The sequence below is a fragment of the Microtus ochrogaster genome, linkage group LG9 (assembly GCF_000317375.1).
Source record: "Microtus ochrogaster isolate Prairie Vole_2 linkage group LG9, MicOch1.0, whole genome shotgun sequence".
Taxonomy (NCBI): Eukaryota; Metazoa; Chordata; class Mammalia; order Rodentia; family Cricetidae; genus Microtus; species Microtus ochrogaster.
The window spans coordinates 27298959-27321772 of NC_022034.1; the positions used below are offsets into that span (position 1 = coordinate 27298959).

Here is a 22814-nt window from a genome sequence, read left to right on the forward strand (position 1 = left end):
ACCCCAGGGCTCACTGGGTGGAGGGAAGCAGACCCCAGGGCTCACTGGGTGGAGGGAAGCAGACCCCAGGGCTCACTGGGTGGAGGGAAGCAGACTCCAGGACTCACTGGGGAGAGGCAAGTGGACCCAGGGCTCACTGGGAGGAAACAAGCGGACCCAGGGCTCACTGGCCTTGGAGCTTAGCTGGTTGGTGAGCTCCAGGCTAGTGAGGGGTCCTATCTCACAAAGAGGTGGATGCTTTCTGGAGAATGACACTTGAGTTTGTCCTCCAGCCTCCACATGCACGTGACTCACTTGTAGATACACATACATGCACACACATTTAAATAAAGCATACACCAGATCAGGTCACTCTACCGGGGCCTAAGGAATCTTAGAAGCTGTGGATATGTTGAAGAAGTCAAGCCCCGCTGCTCCCTTGTCTGTTGCCTGCTGTGGCTTCTCATTTCCTCTCAGCTGAGAGTCCCTGCCACACACACTCCAAAATACATGGGCTGATCCGAGAGCAAGCGCCAGTCTTCGCTACCATCTGCTCAGAAACAGCCGTGCCTCCAGGATTTATAAGCTGTGCCATTGACCCCCAAGTCTTCATTTTGAAAATGGGATTCTGCGTTTCTTCTACAGATGACTACTTTGCATAATGAACCTATAAATCATAGTTCATGCTTCTTAAGATGCTTAGAGCTTTAATAAATTTTGATGGAACAGACAGAGCTCGTGATTATCACGGAAAACTTCAGACAAAAGCTTGGATGGTTTTCCCAGGGTGCTGTAGGGCAGAGGCCCGTTGAGGTGTTGCTCCATCCATCACACGCTCCAAGCTTGGGACCAGTTTGAGTTTACATCTCTGACTCCAGCTAAAGAGAAGCCTTTTCCAGCTCTCTCCCTCACATGAGTCCAAATTCAGACACACAGTTGTACTTAGAGGCTGGAGCCAGGGAGAGAAGTCATTCAAGGAGTTTCTGGCAAAGAGGAGCCAGCTTTCCCATCTGCCTTCTTCTCAGTGCACGTGTGTGGCCATGGAATCTTCAATATGAAGTAGCAGGAGGATATATGTTCTCGCTCTCTCTGTGTATGTCTGTGCGTGTGCACATCTGTATGTGTGAGTGAGTGTGCGTGTATACGTGCATGTGTTTTCACATATGTGTATCTGTGTGTACATGCATGAGTGTGTGCATGTGGGGAAGGGGTATGGTGAGTGTAAATGCAGCTCGGAGTAGAGGTCAGAGGATAACTTCTGGCGTTGGTCCTTGCATTTTGTCTGAACCAACATCTTTGCTTGAGTTTTCCCATTGCATTTCGCAGGCCAGCCTGTCTTTCTGGAGGGGTGTGCTAGGACCACTGTGTGCGGCAGCACCCAGCTTATACGATTCTGGGACTTCCCCTCTGTGTGGCCAGCACCCTACCCTGCCTTGAAGCCACAGTTTTGGCAGAAGCTCAGAAGTGGGAGGGAGAAAGCATCCTTGCGGTTAAGTGATGATCTTTTTCTCTATCCCTTGCCCTTGACTGAAGGAAAGTTTGATTTCGAGTTGGCCAAACCAGTTCCCCTTTCTCCCCCTCTCAGAAACTTAGCTTGAAGCCCTGCACTTCCCCCACATAACCCGGTTCCCAGTCACGAGAATCCAAGACAGAGTGAAGGCTGAAGGCACACAGGTGCAGCCAGAGGTGCTCCTCCCCCTCCCCTCCCTTCCATCCCCTCCCTCCCTCCTCTCCCCTCCCCAACAATCAGGAGCCCAACAAATGGGAGCTTGAAATGCACATGGAGGTAAGACTGTGTTCTCCCGTGATTTCCAAACTGCGACCCCAAATACTAGTTTCCCAAGCATGGCATTATTTTCTGGACAGGATACCAGTAACAATACATAAAGGCTCTAGGATCTAGATTAGGAGGAAATTCACACAAGACCTTCCCTGAGTTTTCCAAACGTACTGCAATGGTTATTACTGACTGTCAGCTGGAGAGGCCCTAGAATCCTCCAGGAGACAGACTTCTGGGCGTGGCCAAAGGAAGTTTCTAGACTAGATTCATTGAGGTGAGAAAACCCACTCGAAATGTGGGCAGGAAGAGTGGGTGGCAACACTCTGAATAAGGAGGAGAGTGAAGCAGAGCTTCATTGTCCCCCCCTCCCCCCTTCTCTCCCTCTGCTCCCTGACTGTGGGTGCAATGTAACCGGCTGTTTCATGCTCCTGTTGCCATGGCGTCCCTGCCATGACCGACTGTAACCTCCACCTAGGAGCCAGAACAAACCCATTTTGCCTTGGGTTGTCAAACCTTCAGTCAGAAGAAAGAGGAAGGTAATCAAGACAGCTGCCTTGACAGAAAACAAGCCAGGGTGGTGTCAGAGGCTCAGGGAGGGCAAGTTCAAGGATGGCCTGGGCTACTTAGTGAGATCCTATCTCAAGAATTAAAAAAAAAAAAAAAGCAAAAAACAAGGTATTGACATATAGGTCAGTGATAGAGCACTTGCCTGGCATGTGTGAATCCTGAGGTTCAGTTCACAGTGTTGGGAGAAAAAGTCTAATGGTTGGAAGGTCAATTAAAAGAGGCCAACTAAAGCAAGGCCACTTTCAAAGGAATTGTGCTATCTGTATTTGATTTTACTTAAAACACACACGTCTACAAATACTTGCCGCTACCTCACACCGAATGCAGGCCTCTGTACATGCCCACTGCAGCACTGCTGGGACGGGAGCATCTCTCCATAAATATGAAGAGGTCCCAACATGCACTGCGGATCACTAATAAATTTCGTAGTCTGTAGACTTTGGCAAAAGTGACTGTAAAGGGTAAGAATGACAGTTTCTAGGTGTATTTGTTTTGAAAAGGAGTAATTAAAGATTATGAACTCTAATTTATTTAATTTGTCATGTTTGTTTACGTCTTCCTTGTTCAGCTCACGTTTGAGAAGCCATGTTGGTGAGACCTCGTGTGCAGTTTCTGATATTACTGGGAGACACAGACTCACAGCAAACTCCCTGATCTTATGGCTCTGACAATCTTTCTGCTCCTTTTTCTGCCATGGTCTCTGAACTTTAGGTTAACATACATTTAATCTTCCTTCATGTCTGTTTATGGGTTGGTAGCTCATTCTTTCTTTTTTTTTCCCCCTCTTTTCTTCAAAACTGAACTTGCATGCTAGGCAAGAACTCTTTCCTTCCTTCCTTCCTTCCTTCCTTCCTTCCTTCCTTCCTTCCTTCCTTCCTTCCTCTTTTTCTCTTTCTTTCTCTTTCTCTTTTGAGACAGGATCTCCCTCCACAGCCTTGGTATGTAGAGCTGGCTGGCCTTGAACTCACAAAAGGTTCAATTGCCTCTGCCTCTTGAGTTTTGAAATTAAAGGTTCCAACTTGGTTTTCTTCATGTTGATTTAATTTTTAAAATGATATGTATGTGGGTATGTGGGTACCCATGGAGGCCAGAGGCATCAGATCCCCAGTGTGGGGACTTGAACTCAGGTCCTCTGGATTAGCAGTACTCCCCCTTAGCCACTGTGTTATCACCTCAGCCCCAATGTTGGGTGGGTTTTGTTATTGTTGCAATTTTTTTTGTTGCCCTTTGTTTGTTTTGAGCCAAGGTTTCTTTACATAGCCCTGGCTGTCCTCGAACTCACTATGTAGACCAGGCTGGCCTCAAACTCACAGAGATCCACCTGCTTCTTCCTCCTGAGTGCTGGGATTAAAAATAGGCACTATCACATCCAGCCTGTGTTTTTCTTTTTAGTATTTACGAATATTCTATTAGCAAATTGGTTTTTATAGGAACAACAGATACATACTCTGCCTTCACTGGCTTATGTAATTTCAAATGAAATCACTCAAATTCAAGAACAACTAAAACCTTCATAAACAGGTTTGGAACAGACTTTAAAAAAGGGACAAAAACAAGTCAGAGGTCGTGACTAATTCATACTCTACTGGTTTGCATCCCCAAAGGATGATAATGCACACATACATACATACAACATGCACACACACATATATTTATGTATGTATGTATTCCACTTTGGAGACTCTTAGCTTTCCGATTATTAAGGGAAAATTAGAAAATCTGTTTAAAATTCAGTTTAATGCCAAAGTGTCAAAGACAGAGGCGGCTGGGTCTCTCTGAATTCAGGAAGACTGTGTCAGCATGGAAAGCTTCAGGCTGAAACAGGGTATCTGGAGCCACTGCCAGCTCTGGTCTTGGGGGGTGGGGTGGGGACGACAATTAGTTCAGCTATCAAAAGCTAATTCCAGGACCAGGGGTGGATGCCATACCCCTGCAGCCTCCCTGATAAACTGGAGGCCATGAATAAAAAGATTTAAGCTCCAAAGATGTGGTGGAAGGGAGACAAGAGGGGGAGGGAGACAGAGGAAAATCTTCCAGTGTGTGTGTGTGTGGGGGGGGGGGCATGGACCCTGAGGCTAGAGGTTGACATTTATTTTCCACCTTATATTTTGAGACAGGGTCACCCACTGGGCTGCCTGGACAGTGAGTCTCTACCTTCCTACTGCTGAATTACATTCCCGGCTTTTTAGATGAGTACTGAGAATCTGAACTCGAGTCCTCACGCTTAGGAGGCGAGCACCTTTCTCTAAGCAGTCTCTGGTGCCCTTGAGTTCCCTTTGGTGGGTACAAAGGAAAGCCCTGGTCTGGCCAAAGCAAAGACCTGAGGGAAAACCCTGGAGCCTCTGGTAAACCTGCAGGGTCGCTGGGTTTCTAACCGTTCCCTAATCCTAACTTCTGCTGAGACGTGCCCAGCTCCAGGCTAACCATGGTGTCAAAGCTGACCACTAACTGCTCTTTCTCTGGAGCAGAAACTGCCTCTGGAAGCTTTGCCCATTGTAGCTGCAGTGAACTGTAGGTGGGTGGAGAGTCCGAGGTTCGAATTAATGAAATGTTAGTGGCACAGATTAAACTGGAGAGACACAGCATCCATGGTACACAGTGGGGACCTACTTGCTTGCTGTAGGGAACTCAATTGACCCAGCCCTCCATGCTGAGACAGAACTCCCCTCCCCCGACCAAAGGTCAAAATCAAAATAAAACAAAAACAGTAGCAATCACTGCACCCATCAGTCCCGGCTTTTATTTTATTTGTGTGTGTGGTATTGAGGACTGGCATATGCTAAGCCAACACTCTAAGCTTTTTGGCTTTAAATCCTTGTAAGGATGGAATAGAACTGGTCAGTACACTCTAGCCAGGGTGATGGACTAACGTCAACATGACCACAGTTCAGAATACTCCACTCTGCTCCTCTGCTTCCCTCCACCTCACTGGTTTTTACACAGGACTCCCTGGAAGCCCCCCTGATGAGTTCCCCACCTTCCTGCCCAGGGCAGCACAGCCACAAAGCAGGCTTGCTCTCCTGCGCCCCACCCCCACCCAGGGTGTCATCAGAGTAACCGTCTGGACCTCTAAGGTGGTTGCACCTGCCTGGGGCGTGTGGCTTTTCTGCTAGGATTCAGAAGGGAGCCACCTGGATGCAGGAGGGAGGCGGCACAAACAAGGACGCTTTGTGTCTGGTGAAGTGTTCCGTAACTGGAGCTGTGTCACACTCCACTCTCTGGTGACATTTGGAGCCGCCCTTGGGGGAGTGGTCAGCTTGCACATTGCACAGCCTTTCCCCAAAGCCCTGTTTATGAAACGCAGTGATTTGAAAGTCCTAACAAAATGACACCAGTGGTGAGGAAAGAAAAAGCCAGGTGATGTCTTAGGTGAGGATGAGGTTATCGCCAACATTCTGGGGTGCATGGCCTCCTCTCCAAGGCAAACCTATTCGTTTTGCCTAGCTCTAAGGTTCTGAGTTTTTCTGTGGGATTATTAGGAGTTAGGAATACATTTTTGGTGATCTCCATGATCCACAGAACCTGGTGCAATACAAATTCAGGGCCACCTGCTCAAAAAAGCAAAAGAAAGTTTCTTTGCAAGTACTTAATAGGAAGCTTTGCCCTCTTCCAAAGTCTCCTATCCTGCAGGGTGTTTTCCTGCTGTAATCTCTTGGGTGCGGGGTTAAGGAAACCCTCAACTCCACCCACAGGGTTCGATACCACTATGCAGGAGACCCAGTTGCTAACAGATCCAGCTACCACATCCTGGCCAGGAGGCAAAAATTGAGCCAAGGTCTCCCAGCCCTCAGGAGGATACAATGGTTAGAGGTGAGCCTGGGCTACACAGTGAGACCTTGCCTCAAAACAAAAATCAACACACACAAAGTCTTTTAAGTGGAAAGAAATATGCCAAGGATCTATGGTATTTCTCTCTAGGTTGAGGGTGTAAAATGATATTTTATCTATGATTTATGTGTCTTTGTAGTGCTGAGGATCAAAACCAGGACCCTGTGTTTACTCTATGTATGTATTATATGTACTCTACCAGTGAATTACATCCTGAACACATGACTTTTTTTTTATTGCTGTCTCTCTCTCTCTCTCTCTCTCTCTCTCTCTCTCTCTCTCTCTCTCTCTCTCTCTCTGTGTGTATGTGTGTGTGTGTGTCTGGAATTCATTATAAAGCTCACACTGGCCTCAAACTCATGGCAATCCTCCCACCTCAGCCTCCCTAGTGTGGGGATTACAAATGTAAGCCACGGTTGTTGTTTACAGTGAATATGGATACAAGGATAAACTGGGGGTCAGGACAGAAAGACACGTGGGATGGGAAAGGTGCTCCTCACTCTGGAGTCTGGCTGAGAAGAAAGAATTCCAGGAATGGGAAGAGACGTCTCACCTACTGCCCTTTTAAAGGACTCAAGTTGAGTTCCCAGCTCACACTTGCCTATGACTCCAGCTCCAGGGGACCTGATGCACTGGACATTTGCACTCACATGGACACACACACACACACACACACACACACACACACACACACACGTGCGCGCATGCCCACACACACACTTAAAAATAAAAATAAATCTTTAATTTTTAAAAAAATACCCCAGCACAATCAGTAACATTGTCATAGAGACAATCCTTTTCTTGTATAAAGAAGAATGTTAAAATGAACATGCTTCCCAGCTAAGCCTCGGTGGCCTTCCAGTGTAGTCTCGCTTCTTTCCCAGGTATTTTCTGGGGATACCATGAAACAGGACTAACCTCTTGCTCCTAATAAAAAAACATCTCCCCTTTCTCCTGCAACCCTTGAGCCTAGGGTTTGATCCTATCAGTTGTAACCCTAGCCAATCCCCAGGAACAACCCGTGATCTTACTCGGGTTCTTTATCAACCCTGTGAGCCAGAGGTTCAGGGAGCAGTGCCCATGGTGACTACAAGACACAGAACGGTGACCTTCTTTCCCGACAGATCCACACCCACGCTCTCAGGTTGAGTTACCCTTCTCCCTCGGGGCCTCTTTTTGTTATGTCCTGTTCTAAATATGATACAGTTCTCTTAATAAGCTCCAGCTCCACTTCAAACTGGCACTTCCTGAATTCTTCTTTTCTCTAGAGAAGTCGAGAATCTGTCTTACCTGATCAGGTTCCTAAAAAATAAGGAAACTTTTCAGGCTTTGGGTGGTAGCACGGGACAGTGTCTGCCCCCACTATCACTGACACTTCCTATCAGAAAAAAAAAACTGTTAATTTTTTCAAGTAGTAAAGCAAACGGCTGTTACCTGTTGGGAGGGCAGGCTCCTTCTTGGACTTTTCTGATAGAAGCAGGCTCATCTCTCTACTAACTTTCTTCAGTACCTCTTGGATCATATAAATTTCTAAACTTTCCAGAAGCTTCTGGAGCTGGAATAAGCATGGAATGAGATTATCATCACTCTGCAATTCAGTTCTACATTGGGCTCCCAAGTGTCGTCCCTGCAGACAGGCTTTGGTCTGTCCTCTCCTCAGCTTGTTTCTCTGAGAAGAGTGCGCTTTGGGACCTCAAGTTCTTCCCAGGGATCAATACAATACACCTCTTTGCAGGCCAACATCTTTTCCTTTTTTTCTCACGGCCCTCATTCTGACCGATATAACCTTTCTTACCATGTTCTACAAAGCACTCTGGGTCTGAAGTGACCTCACGCCTTTAAAAAAAAATTAATTTAGCAATCCCAGTTTCCCCCTTCCGACTCCCCATCCACTCCTCAGAGAGGTTAAGGCTCCCCTGAGAGGTCATCTCAGTCTGCCACATCACCTCATAGAGGCAGGGCCAAGCCCATCCCCACCCCTGCCCCAGGCAGAGCAAGGTATCTCTGGGCTCCACAGTCAGTTTAGGCGTTAGGACCTCATGCTTTTTGACGGCCTCTAAATGACACCAGAAACCTCATGAGCTGTTACTTTAATAAGAGTCTGAGAGCCAACTAATAACCAAGGAGGGTGTCGTGAGAGACCTAAAGCTGGCACGCACCAAGATGAATCGCTCCAATAGCTAAGAATCCCACTCCACCCACGACGCTTGCAGAGCCTTCCCCTCCCTGTGGGAGGAACGGAGGAAGAGCCGGCCTTCGGGAACATAAGCAGTGTGCTGGGCTCTGAGGTGAATATGAAGTTCACTCTGACATCCCCCATGGCACGGTGGCTTCTCTGCTCGGACAGCCAGAGGCCCTGGGTACCTTAGTCAGCTGGGAAACAGCTGCTAAAGATTACTCAGCACACTGCCTGAGCCACTGCAAAAACTGTGCTTCCTTTCTCTCAGAAAAACCACTCTGAAATGCTCCGTTCAATATTTTCATTTCCATGTGGATGCGCACCAGCTGGGTTTTTGTCTTCCTTCCTTCCTTCCTTCCTTCCTTCCTTCCTTCCTTCCTTCCTTCCTTCCTTCCTTTCTTTCTTTCTTTCTTTCTATCTCTCTCTTTGCTTTTTTTGAAACAGTTTCTCTGTAGCTCTCTCTCTCCTTTTGTTTTTTGTTTTTGTTTTGTTTTTTTTTTTTTTTGAAACAGTTTCTCTGTAGCTTTGGAGCCTGTCCTGGAACTAGCCCTTGTAGACCAGTCTGGCCTCGAACTCACAGAGATCCGCCTGCCTCTGCCTCCCGAGGGCGGGGATTAAAGGCGTGCGCCACCACCACCGGGCTCTGTCATATTTCTTATGATGCAACATAGGAGTCCGAGGAAAATGAATTAGTGAGAACCTAGACTCATGGGATGGAGACATTTGGGGGTTCTTCTTCTTTGCTTACTCAAGCCCCGCAGACCTTCAAGAGTGCCCTCCCCCACCCCACTTTGAAGGAAACATCATTTGTGTTGATTGTAGTTTTCCACGCCAGGGCAGCAAGACAAGTTTTCAAAGACAAACTGAAGAGCTCTGGTACCTGCTGGGTTTTTATTTCGATTTCTGAGGCTCCCTTTGGGGGAAGAATAGATTGGCTTCTTATTATTAGTCCTTCAAATTCATCTTCTTTGCCCATCTTTCTGGCTAAAGATTTCAGGCTGGGGTAGAAAATGTCAGCTCTGAGACAGCAAAGAGACAGAAATTAGCAAATAAACATACTCCCTCTCGTTCAGTTTCTCTGTCAGTCGTTTTCAGTTTCCCGTCACCCATACTCTCTACAGACACATCAGCAACTAAACCTTCCCCTCCTTTGGTCAATATTAGATCCTGCGGCCTCTCCCTGCTGAGTACATAGAACTCCTGTCGTCAGGCCGTAATACGTCCACAAGTCTTCTCATTTCTGACAGGGAACCTGACCTCAGTGACTTCCGGGAGAGACGATCCTGACTGTGCCAGAGAGAAGATGGCTGAGGCCTGGGGGAGTGGGCCCGGGCTTAGTAAGGACTTGTTTATAAATACATGCCAGGAACAACAGGCTTTGCCTGCCAGCTCGATCATCCCAGCTGAGGGGTGTAGCCACGGGCTGGGTAACCGTGTGGATGCCACGTGTGCCATGTCACCCTTTGGCACAGTGCTGGGGCTGTGGGTGTCCCCAGCAGCAGCAGTCTACCCTAGGAGCTAAACAGTCAGTCAGCGCCTTGGAGTCACCTGATAGGCTAAACTCCATGGACAAGCTCCAGGGAGGAAGTGATAATCCAGGACAATTCACTGGAGTCTAGCTCTTTCCCCACAGCCAACACGGAATAGCTTTTCCTTACAGCATTGCTGCAGCGACTCTTCTAACTGCTCCCTGACGCAGTTTGCCGGGTATTTCAGAATCCTGGTCTGACTTTCTCGGGGATAGGGGAAGAACCATCGAATCCCAGGCTCTGCCCCTGACATGTTTTGGGGGGTTGTTTGTTTATATTTTTTGTTTTTGGTCTCAGCAGTACTCACTCATAGAGCTCTGAGAACTGTTTGTGGTGAGAGGCAGAGTTGATCTCCTGGCCTTGAAGCCTGAGTCGGCCCCAGTGTTCCTTGAGCACTTCCAGCTGCTTCCACAGGATGAGGAAGGACCTCAACAGAACAAGGGACAGCACTGCATCTCCTGGGCCCTCCAGCAAAGTGGAAGCCTTTGGGAGACTTTCCAACGCACTTGGGCAGAGTCCTGGCAGTCTGGACCAGTGTGGCTGAAAATAAGACAGAAATCCTTTATCAATTGTGGTTTAAGACGAGATAAGTTTTTATATGTATCTCATGCAAAATAACATCCAGGAGAAATGGTTGACAGGTCCCTAGCATATGTAGAAAAAGATCTAGATGGCTCAATATCCTTGTTGAGCAGGCAGGATAGAAACAGGTCTGCCTCAGCTTCCTGTTTGCATTTTGAACTATTGGTTTTTATATTTTATTTTTAGCTTTTGAAGACATGGTCTCATGTAGCTGGCCTCAAACTTTTGACGTTGCTGAGAGCAACCTTGAGCTCTGTCATCTTGCTTGCCTCTCCCAAGTGCCAGGATTACAGGCATGAGACGACACACTTGGCTTTGAACATCAACCTTCAAAACCAGAATCTTCCTAAAGAGAAAATGGAAGGAAGGAAGGAAGGAAGGAAGGAAGGAAGGAAGGAAGGAAGGAAGGAAAGAATGAAGGAAGGAAAGAATGAATGAAGGAAGGAAGGAAAGAATGAAGGGAGGAAGGAAGGAAGGAAGGAAGGAAGGAGAAAGAAAGAGAGAGAAAGAAAATAATAGAGAACGAGGTAAGGAGGAAAAGAGAGAAAGTGCATAAGGGACTGGAGAGTGATTGCTGCTCTTCCAGAGGACCTGGGTTCAATTCCCAGCACCCATGTCAGATGGCTGACAACTTCTTATAAATCCATCTCAGAGACTCGAGAAGCCTCTCCTGACCACCATAAGCCCCTGGACAGAAGGTGGCACATCCATACATACACATGACGAGAAAAACAAATCTTAAAAATATAAACCAAGGGCAGGTGATTCAGTGGTTAAGAGCACTTGCTACTCTTCCAGAAGACCTGGTTTTGGTTCCCAGAACCCATGAGCTGACTTACAACCACCCTGAACTCCAGTTCCAGGGGGTCTGAAACCTTCTGACCTCTTTGGGCACCAGGTACATACATATATGCAGGCAAATACTCAAACACATGAAATAAAATAAACAGATCTTGCCGGGCGGTGGTGGTGCACGCCTTTAATCCCAGCACTTGGGAGGCAGAGGCAGGCGGATCTCTGGGAGTTCGAGGCCAGCCTGGTCTACAAGAGCTAGTTCCGGGACAGGCTCCAAAACCACAGAGAAACCCTGTCTCGAAAATCCAAAATAAATAAATAAATAAATAAATAAATAAATAAATAAATAAATAAATAAAATAAACAGATCTTTTCAAAGCTTATTATTTATTTACTTGTTTATTTAAGAAAGAAAAGATAAGGTATAGCCTACTTGAGACTGAAGTCTTCCCTACCCTCCACAGTAGAGCTGTAACTGACCGTTCTTTGGGGATTTTACCCATTTTATGCATCAGAAAGCATAACTGATGTGGGATTCCCCTCTGTATGCTGTGGATACCATTGATTAATAAAGAAACTGTCTTAGGCCTGCACAGGTAGGCAGGGGAAAACTAAACTAAATGCTGAGAGAAAGAAGGCAGAGTCAGGAGAAGCCATGTAGCCCTGCCAGGAACTAGATAGATAGATGCAGGAACTTACCAGGTACGCCACAGCCTTGTGGCGATACACCGATCAATAGAAATGGGTTAAAGTAAGATGTAAGACCTAGCCCATAAGAAGCTATAGCTAACAGGCCAAGCAGTGATTTAATTAGTACAGTTTCTGTGTGGTTATTTCAAGTCTGGGCAGCCAGGAACAAACAAGTGGCCTCCTACTACACAGAACTTGGGTTCATCCCGCACATCTGACAACTACCTATGAATCCAGCTCTGGGAATCTGATACCTTTCATCCTTTAAAAGCAAATGGAGAACATTTTTCTGGAATTTACTATTGCATACTCACGTTTACTTCGATTAACTCATTAAGACAGGGTCTTGGTAGCCCTGGATCACGTGGTACTCTCTGTAACAGACTGGTTGCAAAAGTGTGACGATCTGTCTCAACCTACAGTTTTACTATAAAATTACCATTTGCTCATTCCATTATTGATGCCTTCCTTAAACAAGTATTTGTCCAAGTGGATGTGGAAGAAGCACAGCTTCAGGCCAGCCAGTGAGTGCTAGGAAGACCAGGGCCACCCAGAGGCCGATAATCACCTTGGGGGCCTGAGTTCAGCTGTTTCCTGGTACAGGAGAGGGACTTTGTTTTGCAAGCCAGATGGCAAATCCTGTGGCCTAGAACATTCTGACAGCAGAACTAGAAACTGGAGGAGCAACCTGGTGTAACTGGACTCTGCATAAGCATTATACTACAAGAAGGTGTGTCTGCCAGAGAGAGGGCTGGCCAGAGAAAGTCGAGAAGAGCTGGCATCCAGGCCTGGGGGAGCCAAGTGTCCACGGACAGGTAGCAACCTCTCAACCGTGCAGCCTTCTCAGCACACAGTCTGTGGAATTCCTCTCTTAATCCTCAGAACCTTTTCATCAGATGAAATCTGACCGAGCAAGGCCAAGAACAGTGACATGCAGGGGCAGCCTACAGACCACAGGATTGGTCCCCGCGGCTGAAAAATCACTGCATTAGGGTAAACCTGGGCCTCCCTGGACTACAGTTTTAAAGACTCTGAGTCAGTATACCCCGCAGAGTTTAGGAGACCACGAGAGATCACAACACATAGAACACAGCTGCCGTGGACGCTCGGGAGCTTGGCTCAGGGGTGGTGCGGGTTCTAGTGTTTCCTGCCCCTATAGATAGCTAAAAGCTTCTAAATGAAACTTGGTCCCAAGGACCAGGGGTGCAGCTCAGTGACGAAGTTGGGTGTGCCATGCTTGAAGCCCTGGCTGGGTCTGCCATCAGCGGCACACACACATCACAAAGTTAAACCGATCAAAATAAATATCAATGATTAGATTTAGTTCTTAAGATGTTTGTATTAAAGGGAGTCACCACTAAACATTTTATTTTATTTTTGATTTTTCGAGACAGGGTTTCTCCGTAGCTCTTGGTTCCTGACCTGGGACTAGCTTTTGTAGACCACGCTGGCCTCAAACTCACAGAGATCCACCTGCCTCTGTCTCCCGAGTGCTGGGATTAAAGGTGTGCGCCAAACAGCCCAGCTTTATTTTATTTTTTAATAAACTTTGTTTTATAAAAGATACTTGGAAACTTGCCAGGCAGTGGTGGCTCACACCTTTAACCCCAGCACTCTGGAAGCAGAGGCAAGTGGATCTTTGAATTTGTGGCCAGCCTGGTCTACAGAGTGAGTTCCAGGATAGCCAGGGCTACACAGAGAAACCCTGTCTTGAAAAATCAAAATTAAACAAAAACCCAAAAAATTGGATATTAAAAAATCACAAAAGTCACACAGCATAATTTAGCCAGATCCAAAGTCTGTACATCTCAATGAACGTCTCTACAGTCAGAACAGCCATTCCAAAGCTGTGGAGCCCTACACTAGGTTTTACACTTTCATTATAGAACATTTTATGCACTAACCACTAAAACTGAAAAATCCATGGTTGAGTTGGAACTAGAAAAACAATTAGCTTTATATTATTTTTCATAACTTGTATTTGTCACCTGCCTTCACTTTATTTTATTTTTTTAAGATTTATTTTTATTTTTAGTGATGAGTATGTGTGTTGGGGTGTTGTGGGAGGCCACTTGCTTGTTTCCTGGCTGCCCAGCAGCTCAGACCTGAAATAATCACACAGAATCTATATTATTTAAAACACTGCTTGGCTAATGGTGCTAGCATATTTATAGCTAACTCATATCTTAAATTAACCCATCTCCATTAATCTGTATATCCCCATGAAGTTGTGGCTTACCAGGTAAAGTTCTGGTGTCTGTCTCCAGCAGGGCTACATGCCTTCTCACTGACTCTGCCTTCTTTCTCCCAGCATTCAGTTTAGTTTTCCTGGCCTAGCTCTACTCTGCCCTATCAGGCCAAGCCAATTTCTTTATTCATTAACCAAAAGCAACACATAGACAGAAGGACGTCCCAAATAATTGGGGGTGTAGGTGTGCTATAGGCACAGGAGTACAGGAGCCAGTGTAGGCCAGAGGTCCTGGATCTACACAGGGCTGGAATCACAGGCAATTGTGAGCTGCCTGGCATGAGTGCTGGGAATCGAAATCAGGTCCTCCTGAAGAGCAGCACATTCTTTTAACTGAGAGCCTATGTTACAGGATATTTGATTGCACGGTGTGAAGATACGTCACTGTTTTACCTTGCCTTCCTAAGGTGCCTTCTGATTAGTTTAATAAAAAGCTGAATGGCCAATAGCTAGGCAAGAGAGGATAGGTGGGACTTCCTGAGAGAGAAAAGAACTCTGGGAGAATCCGAGGAATCCAGGAATTTGCCAGCGAGACACAGAAGAAGTTGTATGTACAATACTGAGGAGAGGTAATGAGTCACGTGGCAGACTGTGGATCAATACAAATGGGTAAATTTAGGTTGTCAAGAGCTAGTTGGGAACAAGCCTAAGATAAGGCCACACTTTCATAATCATCAAAACATCTCTGTGTCAGTATTTCGGAACACAGTCAGTGTCCTTCTGTCATTTTAAATTGTGTGTGCTCACATGTGGGGGTCAGAGGACAGCTGGGGAGGCAGGGGTCAGAGGGCAGGGGGTCAGAGGACAGCTCAGGAGGCAGGGGACAGAGGACAGCTGGGGGGCAGGGGTCAGAGGACAGCTTGGGGAGGCAGTTCTTACTTTCTTTCATATGGGTCAGTAGGCTCCATGACAAGTGCCTTTACCTATTAAGCCATTCCGATGGCCATAATTTTTAAGTTATTTGCGCACGCACGTGTGTGTGTGTGTGTGTGTGTGTGTGTGTGTGTGTGTCTTCTCTAATATAAGTCCTGCCCAGGGGGACAACCTGTTACTGTGACCTCACTCTGAGCTGCAGACAAGCCTCAGAGGGAAGGAGGAAGAGCAGAGACAGTTTCCCGAGGAGAGTGGTTTGGAGAGGGATATCTGTGAGCAAACAGAGCGGGTCTGAGGAGAGAAGTTCCTCACTACAGGTGAGGGTCAGAAGACAGCCTGGTCCACACCCCAAAAGGAAGAGACCAGGAGGAGAAATGCTGAGAGGAGCTCGGAGTATTTTAAAGTAATGAGGGCTTTATAAGGAAAGAAGTGACAGGACCCAGCTCACACTTCAAAACCACGGTATCCTGGGGGATGGAGTGATGGCTTGTTGTTAATATGCAGCTCCTCCTCCTGAAGAGGACCAGAGTTCGGTTTCAGCATCCACATAAGGTGGCTCACAGCGGCCTGCAACTCCAGCTATAGGGGATCTGACGCTCTTGTCTACCCTCTGTGGGCACCTGCACAGATGCAGCATACAAACAGACAGACAGACAGACACGCACACACACAATAAATAAATACAATTGAAAATTAAAAGACAACAGCGTTAGCGAGGGGGCTGGGAAAGAGGAACACACACCCACTATTGGTGGGAGTGCAAACGGGCATCGCCACTGTGGCAATTGGGGCAGAGTCATCTCGGAAACCTAAAATTAGGGCTTCCACGGAATCCGGCTTTGCCACTCCTGGCATTTACTCAAAGGACTCTTATCCTACTACCGAGATGGGATCTGTGTTCTTCTATGTTTATTGCTGCTCTGGAGGTAAAGCAAGGAAATGCAGTCAGACTCGCCGTCCATCAGGGGATGAACGGATAAGGAAACATGGGCCATATGCAGAAGATGCAGAATTATTCAATGTGTAAACAAATGGATGGAACCGGGGAAGATTACACAAGGTAAGGCAGGCTTAGGAAGACGGGCACTGATGGTCATGTGCATACTCTACCTTCTCCTTTGCATATATGTGTAACTGTGTGGAGGGAGAGAGGACAAGTGCGCAGACACAGACAGAGTCCATGAGAGGGGAAAGAAAACTTTCTGACAGGAAATTACCCTACCATTAAATCTCAGTAACGCGTGTCTGTGCTGTGGGAGAGGCCCCCGAGAGCCAAGGAAAAGAAAGACAACAGCCATGCTGGCTGATTGGTGTCCTTGAGTGGATGTGGGGCTAGGAAACGGACAACAGTAGGCTTCTAGAAGGTGGAGGTCTGAGGAGGCCCTTCAGGCAGGTGTCTGGCTAGTTCACTGACTGCAACATGCCTCTGCCTGGCTTCTAGTTCATGAAGTTTTATTTAGAGCTATTTTACACGATGGGAAATGATTCTTGTGCCCGAAACTTCAGAAAGTTAAAACGAGGGGATGCTGCCAGTCTGACACTTCAGGCTAGCTGAGGCTCTCACACATGACTCTGGGATGTCCAGCTCTACTGCTAAAACAAGCGACTTGCCAGGAAAGCATAAACTGAGCGTCTGTCTCGGGAGGCTTCTGTGGACTCCCCAGAGCCTTTGTTCTGTTTTAAAAACAAAATACATAGAAGCCCAGGCCGGAAGATTGGAATTCAAGGTCAGCTGGACTATGGAGCAGGACCCCACCTCAAAAACATTTTGAAGTTAAAAAGAAATGTTTTTAATTGGCCGCGAGTGGTGGTACCAGGCCTTTAATCCCAGTGTTCAGGAGGCAGAAGGAGGCCAACCTCTGTGGGTTCAAGGCCAGCCTGGTCTATATAGCAAGTTTCAGGTGAGATAAAGCTACATGGAGCAGTGGCTCTCAACCTTCCTAATGCTGCAACCCTTTAATACAGCTCTTCATGTTGTGATGATCTCCAGCCATAACATTATTTTCATTGCTTCTTTGTAACTGTAATTTTGCTAGTGTTATGAATGCAATGTAAATATCTGTGTTTTCTGATGATCCTGGGAGACCCCTGTGAAAGGGTCATTCAACCCTCAAAAAGAGGTCAGGACCCACAGATTGACAACCACTGACATAGAGAAATTGTCCCAAAAACAAACAAAAACTTTTAACTACATATGTGTATGTATGTATTTATCTCTGTGTGTTGATGTGTGCACATCAGTGCAGGTGCCTGAGGAGACAAGAGGAGGGAGTTGGAACTGGAGGTGCAGGTGGTTGGAAGTCACCTAATATGGGTACCGGGAACAGAACCCTGGTCCTCTTTGTAAGAGGAATGGGTGCCCGTAACTACTGAGCCATCTCTCCATGCCCACCCCTACCAAAACAAACAAACAAAAAACCTTTTAAGTGAATAAAGTCAGTGGGAACTTAATCCAAAGACACACTGTGTAAGCAAATCCCCAAGAGTATTTCTCCACGTTTCACCAACAGCATTGTGGCATTAGCACCGTCCTAGCTTCTATGGCAGCAGCTGGGCAAGATAGCACCTCTAATGTAACTTTCAAAGTAGGCAAATTCTTCAATACAACACAGCGCTGGCCAAGTCTGTAGCCCACTTTCTAAGAATAACTGTGCATTATCTGGTGTGGCCTGCCGTTCAGAAGACCCCTCTGTGATCACCTGTGCAGTGTCCAGTGTGGCCTGCGGTCCAGGAGACCCCTCCCTGTCACCTGTGCCTTGTCCAGTGTGGCCTGCCATCCAGGAGACCCCTCCCTGGTCACCTGTGCAGTGTCCAGTGTGGCCTGCCATCCAGGAGACCCCTCCCTGTCACCTGTGCAGTGTCCAGTGTGGCCTGCAATCCAGGAGACCCTTCCGTGGTCACGTGATAGCTGCCCAGAAGTACATCGTCCATTAGCACCTGCACACCCACCAGCTCTCCATGGGCCACTTTGCGGTCACGGTCACTCAGTCTGCAGAGACACATCTAGAAACAAATAAAAATACCTTCCCATTTTTAAGAGGTCTTTGTATCTCTTATAAATGGGTTTGAAGATAAATATCAAATACAACTATATTTATAACCCTCACGCTCTCAGCTAATACAATCAGAGTAAAATCTCTAGCTTCAAGTCCTTCTTGAATGTGTTAGGTTTCTGTGTAGGAGCAGCAAATCTCCTGACCTTACAGCAGATACAACAAATGCGTGGCATGGCCAGTTTCCTTTACAAGTCCAGAGATACTCACAGCATGCCCCCGGGGGAACAGGAGAAAGACTCTAATTGTGAACTGTTATTGTCTCTGGTTTTGCTTTAAACCCTCTTGCTTTTACTGTTAAAATATTTTTTTTTAACTTATGGAGGATTTTAAACACACATAAATACAAACAAATTACATCCATATATATATATATATATATAATATGAATATGAGAGTATTGTCCCACCCCAATATTCACTCCCTATTCTGAATCCAAGTTGTAGTTGAATTTTTGTCTTGATTTTAACACACACACATTTAAAAAATATGTTGGTGTTGACCTAATCAGGAGAAAAAATAATTTTTTTTCAAAACAATTTAAATGATTTTAAAAAAGCTTCAGGATAAACAGAACAATTAAAGAAAATTCCCTCCTTGGTCCTGCCTAAGCAGATCCCATGCCAGGTCGGGTGTCCTGCGCCTCTGAGTGTCAGGTGGCAATTTCTCTAAGAGGCTCAGATGGTGACTCCAGAGCAGCCCTTCCTCTAGGTCACTGCTGTCCTTGAGAACTGCAGGTGAGTCTACAGCAAAGATCCTTAGCGACTGAGATCGTGACTTTTTCCACAATAAGAAAAGACAACTCACCTTGCAGCCTCGGTGACAGCTTCATAGTTAAACACTCATTTATCGGATAAATTGTCACTGGCTAAAACATGAACCTGTTTTACAGCCTGTTCAGGTCTCTCCAACAAGTGGAAGACAGACCTACCTGCATATCATACTCTAAGGTGTTTGGGACGCTGCTCATAACTGGAAATGGTCCACCATCTTCCAGAAACGCCCTCCATGGAAACATCGTAACTGCCTAAATGAAACAAACAACAGACAGGACAATGGACTCATGCATCCCTCAGATGAAGATGCTTATGCATGAGCAATACCTCTGCATCCATCTCCAAAGGCCCCTCAGAAAGAGTTCTCATCGGAGCATGCTCAGTGACACAGAGAAAGAGTGGCAGTCATTTCTAGTTTCCCTGGGATGGTCTCAGTGTAATAAGGAGACACCAATATCCAAAGTTGTAGAACAAGAGGGTTGTGGTGGCACACACCTGTAATTCCAGAACTTGAGAGACTGATGCAGGAGGATTGTCAGTTTCAGGCCAGTTTCAACTAGATCAGTTGTGACCCATTGGGGGTTGAAAGACCCTTTCATAGGGGACGCCAAAGTCCCCCAGAAAATACAGATACTTACATTATAGTCATAACAGTCGCAAAATTATAGTTATGATGTAGCAAGGAAAAGAATTTTATGGTTGGGGGTCAGCATAACCATAAAACTGTATTAAAGGGTCACAGCATGAGGAAGGTTGAGGACCATGGAGCTAGACAGTGAGACCCTGTCTCAAAAGAAACAAAACAAAGGAAATTCTGGAATAATACAATACCAAGAGGGTATGTTTTTAATCAACAAAAGTAAACTTAGTTAAATGTTGTTCAGATTAGGGACCTTCCAATGTCTTTCCCCATCACTGCGCCCCAACTCTCGGCATCACCTCAGACCAGTGCCCCAGAGGGTGCTGTGATCCCCGTCTTCTCTGCACTGCAGAACAACCGAGGCAGGTTCTATTTTCTGCGGCGCCATGCAAACCCCGGATCCAGAGGACTACCCACTGGGCTCATTCTCTACTCTAGAGCTGCTTTTCAGTCATTTCCTAAAGACTGTGCCACAGGACACCCACAGCAACCCAATCCAAGACAGTATCCAAAGACATCGGCAGCAGGCCCAGTGTCACGGCCAGCTCTGTCCTGTGGTTCTAAAAGAGGGGTGAGGATTGGACCAAGAGTCACTGTCGTTTAGCATGGAAGTACAGGACCTGCCTGCGGTTGATGCCGAGGCATTTGTAGTGTTTAAGTAGGATATTTGCAGGGTGGTTTTAAAGCTATGTACACAAACGCTTTCCATCAGGAGATAGGGTTTAGTGCTTAGGGCTGGGTGCACGCCTGTAATCCTAACACTTGGGACTGGAGACAGGAGAAACAGGAGTTCAAGGTTATATTTGCCTACTTAATAGATCAGCCTGGGATACATAACAATATCTCTAGAGGAGGGGGCATGCAGACGCTTGTCACCAAGTCTGACGACCTGAGTCTGAGCCTCAGGTCCAGAAGGTGGAAGGAAAGAATTGACTCCTGTCAACTGTCTTCTGACCTGACGTGTGCACACGTGTGAGCAGGAACACACAAACACACACACCCAGAGGGGGGAGATAGAAAAGAAACTAAAATGGGGGTATGCAGAAGGAGGAAGGGAGGTGACTCTCTGACTCTTTGAACATGGCTGAACTTAAAGGCTCACTGTTAATGACTGGAACATGACAGAAGCCATGGTGTCAGTTCTGAAGACTGGTCGTGCAATGGCCAAGGCTTCTACCCCAGGCTCCCTCTCCCGCTCTGGGGAAACCATTTTCCTCACAGCCATTGTTGTGAGAAAGTGTTGTAGTGAGGACTGGGAACAGCCTTGGATGCGGGTCTCCTGACAACTACTGTCAGCTGGATGGATAAGGTTGCAAGCAAACTTCTCTTGCTATGCGCTGAGATGGTGATCTTCAGGCCTGGCCAACTTCTTGATTGCAACCCTTCAGAGACACAGCCACCCTCCCTGAGCCAACACTCCTCACCTAAGCTGCTCCCAGCTTCCTGCCTCTCAGAATCTGGGGTGGCAATGAACGCTTATTGTCCTAACCTACTGAGCTGGGCCAGGCCTTGAGTTTGTGGCAATAGAAAAGTGACAAATAAGATTTGGGAAACTAACGCTGCTCTGACTCCTTCAGTGGTTTGATATCTGGCTTTTCTGAACTTTGGCCTGTGTCGAGATGGTTAATGTACCTGCTTGGGAGTAGTTGTAGTTGCTGGGATTACATTTGATAACACATGTTGTAACCAGAGCAATCCAAAGCCCAGCTTCTGACCTCTTTATGCATCATGATCTATTGGATAGAAAAGATCAAGCCTTTCGGCGCACCTTGTTTTGTTTTTCTATAACAGCTGTGAACTGGTTGTTGCCCCAATCATTCCATTGAACATTTGCAGAAGAGACCCTGCCTGGGACTAACTCCTGGTCATGAGTCCCCGCGGCCCCCTGGGAGTGAAGGAAGGCCAACGAAGACTGAGGTCCACTGAAGTGTGAAGACCCTGCGAAATGGAAGCCAAATGGAAACGAAGGGACAACACCCCTGCATTCCACACAGCGCCTCTGAAACTTACCTGGAGACTCCGTGGATCTAGCGGCTGGGGCAGGCTGAGCCCTGAAGAAAAGATGCTCCTCCTGAGAGAGTCGCTCAGTGGTGGCAAACCATGGCACACACCATCTGCGACAGACTGGTGGGCGGGAGCATTTCCTGCTGCCAAAAATGTTCTGTCAAAGTGGGGTGAGAGTTTTTGTTTAGTATGGTTACTTATGCTTTCTAGGTCCAGAGCTTTCTTCAAACTTACTGTAGCAAGAGAATATTTTGAAAGAGGAACATGGTTTCTCCCTCAACCACACCCCCTATGCTTCCCTTCCCTCTCATAGTCCAGAGCTCTCTGGGGGAAGGCGATCCTCACAATGGGAGAAAATGACACGTTCTGTCAAGCAATACTGACAGAACTATCAGGAAGCTGGAAAGATCAGAAAGCACTGATTCTATGCCATTGTTGGACACCGGAAGTGAAGCTCTTGCAAATGAGGGACTGAGTTTTAAATTTTACTTAATTTTAGCTCTTACTAACTTGAATTAAATCAGCCACATGTGGCTGCCAAAACGGGCGTCACACCAATAGCTCCAACACAAAGACTTCAGCTGTCTGCGGAGCTCTTAAAGTTAGTAGCTGCAGTAAGAGTTCAAATCTATAAAACCAAACTTCAGGTTAAGTGAGATCCAGGGGTGTGAGAGAGAACCCTTTGGTTTCATTGAAACAAAATTTGGTTCTGCAAGTCAAGAGCCTCAAACCCCGTAGACTAGAGGATGAAATTTTTAATGCAAGCAAGAACGAGAGGCATGTGGGATAATTCAGGGCGATTTCCTGCCCCCAAGGAAATAAGATTAGCAAGGAAACACAGGGTTTCGAGATCTCAGTTAGCCCTCCCTAACATACAAAGGATGTCTAAAGAAAGTGTTGACCTGGGATAATCTGGGGGAGGGAGCTCCCAGAACTGATGTTTTCCATGGAGACCAGTTCTCACAAACCAGGCACCGAAGAGAACAGAGACTCGCCAGGCTGAGGGAAATGTCAGCTTAAGGAACTGAGATTGGCAAACTCTCTGTGTTGGGGAGACTTGGGAGTGCCTGAGGCCCATCAGTGACTGTTCATGGGCAGGCATGGAACAGGAACCCAACCATGAGAGGCTGGAGTAGACCTGACAACCTACAACAGAGGTGAGTGAAGTGGCCACTGCTGTCTAACTTCCAGCATCTCTCGGGAGCACCACTTAGAGCTCAGGCTGCCTGGGAGGGTGTTGGGTGAGCTCTGCAGTTAAGGTCCAGTATTAGGGGTTGCCTAGATACCTGGA

The 22814-nt window shown here is 46.8% G+C and overlaps 1 protein-coding gene across 1 annotated transcript in view; it reads right to left on the reverse strand.

Annotated features, from left to right (window-relative positions):
* The window catches only part of LOC101991582, a 177353-nt gene that overhangs the window by 28406 nt on the left and 126133 nt on the right, over window positions 1–22814 (reverse strand). Inside the window, exons 31-36 of the mRNA XM_026787503.1 lie at window positions 21530–21680; window positions 19035–19130; window positions 17901–18053; window positions 10170–10402; window positions 9214–9352; window positions 7589–7709 (exon numbers count right to left, since the gene is read on the reverse strand). Of these exons, the coding sequence (XP_026643304.1) occupies window positions 7589–7709; window positions 9214–9352; window positions 10170–10402; window positions 17901–18053; window positions 19035–19130; window positions 21530–21680 (893 nt within the window). The remainder of the gene's footprint in view (window positions 1–7588; window positions 7710–9213; window positions 9353–10169; window positions 10403–17900; window positions 18054–19034; window positions 19131–21529; window positions 21681–22814) is intronic.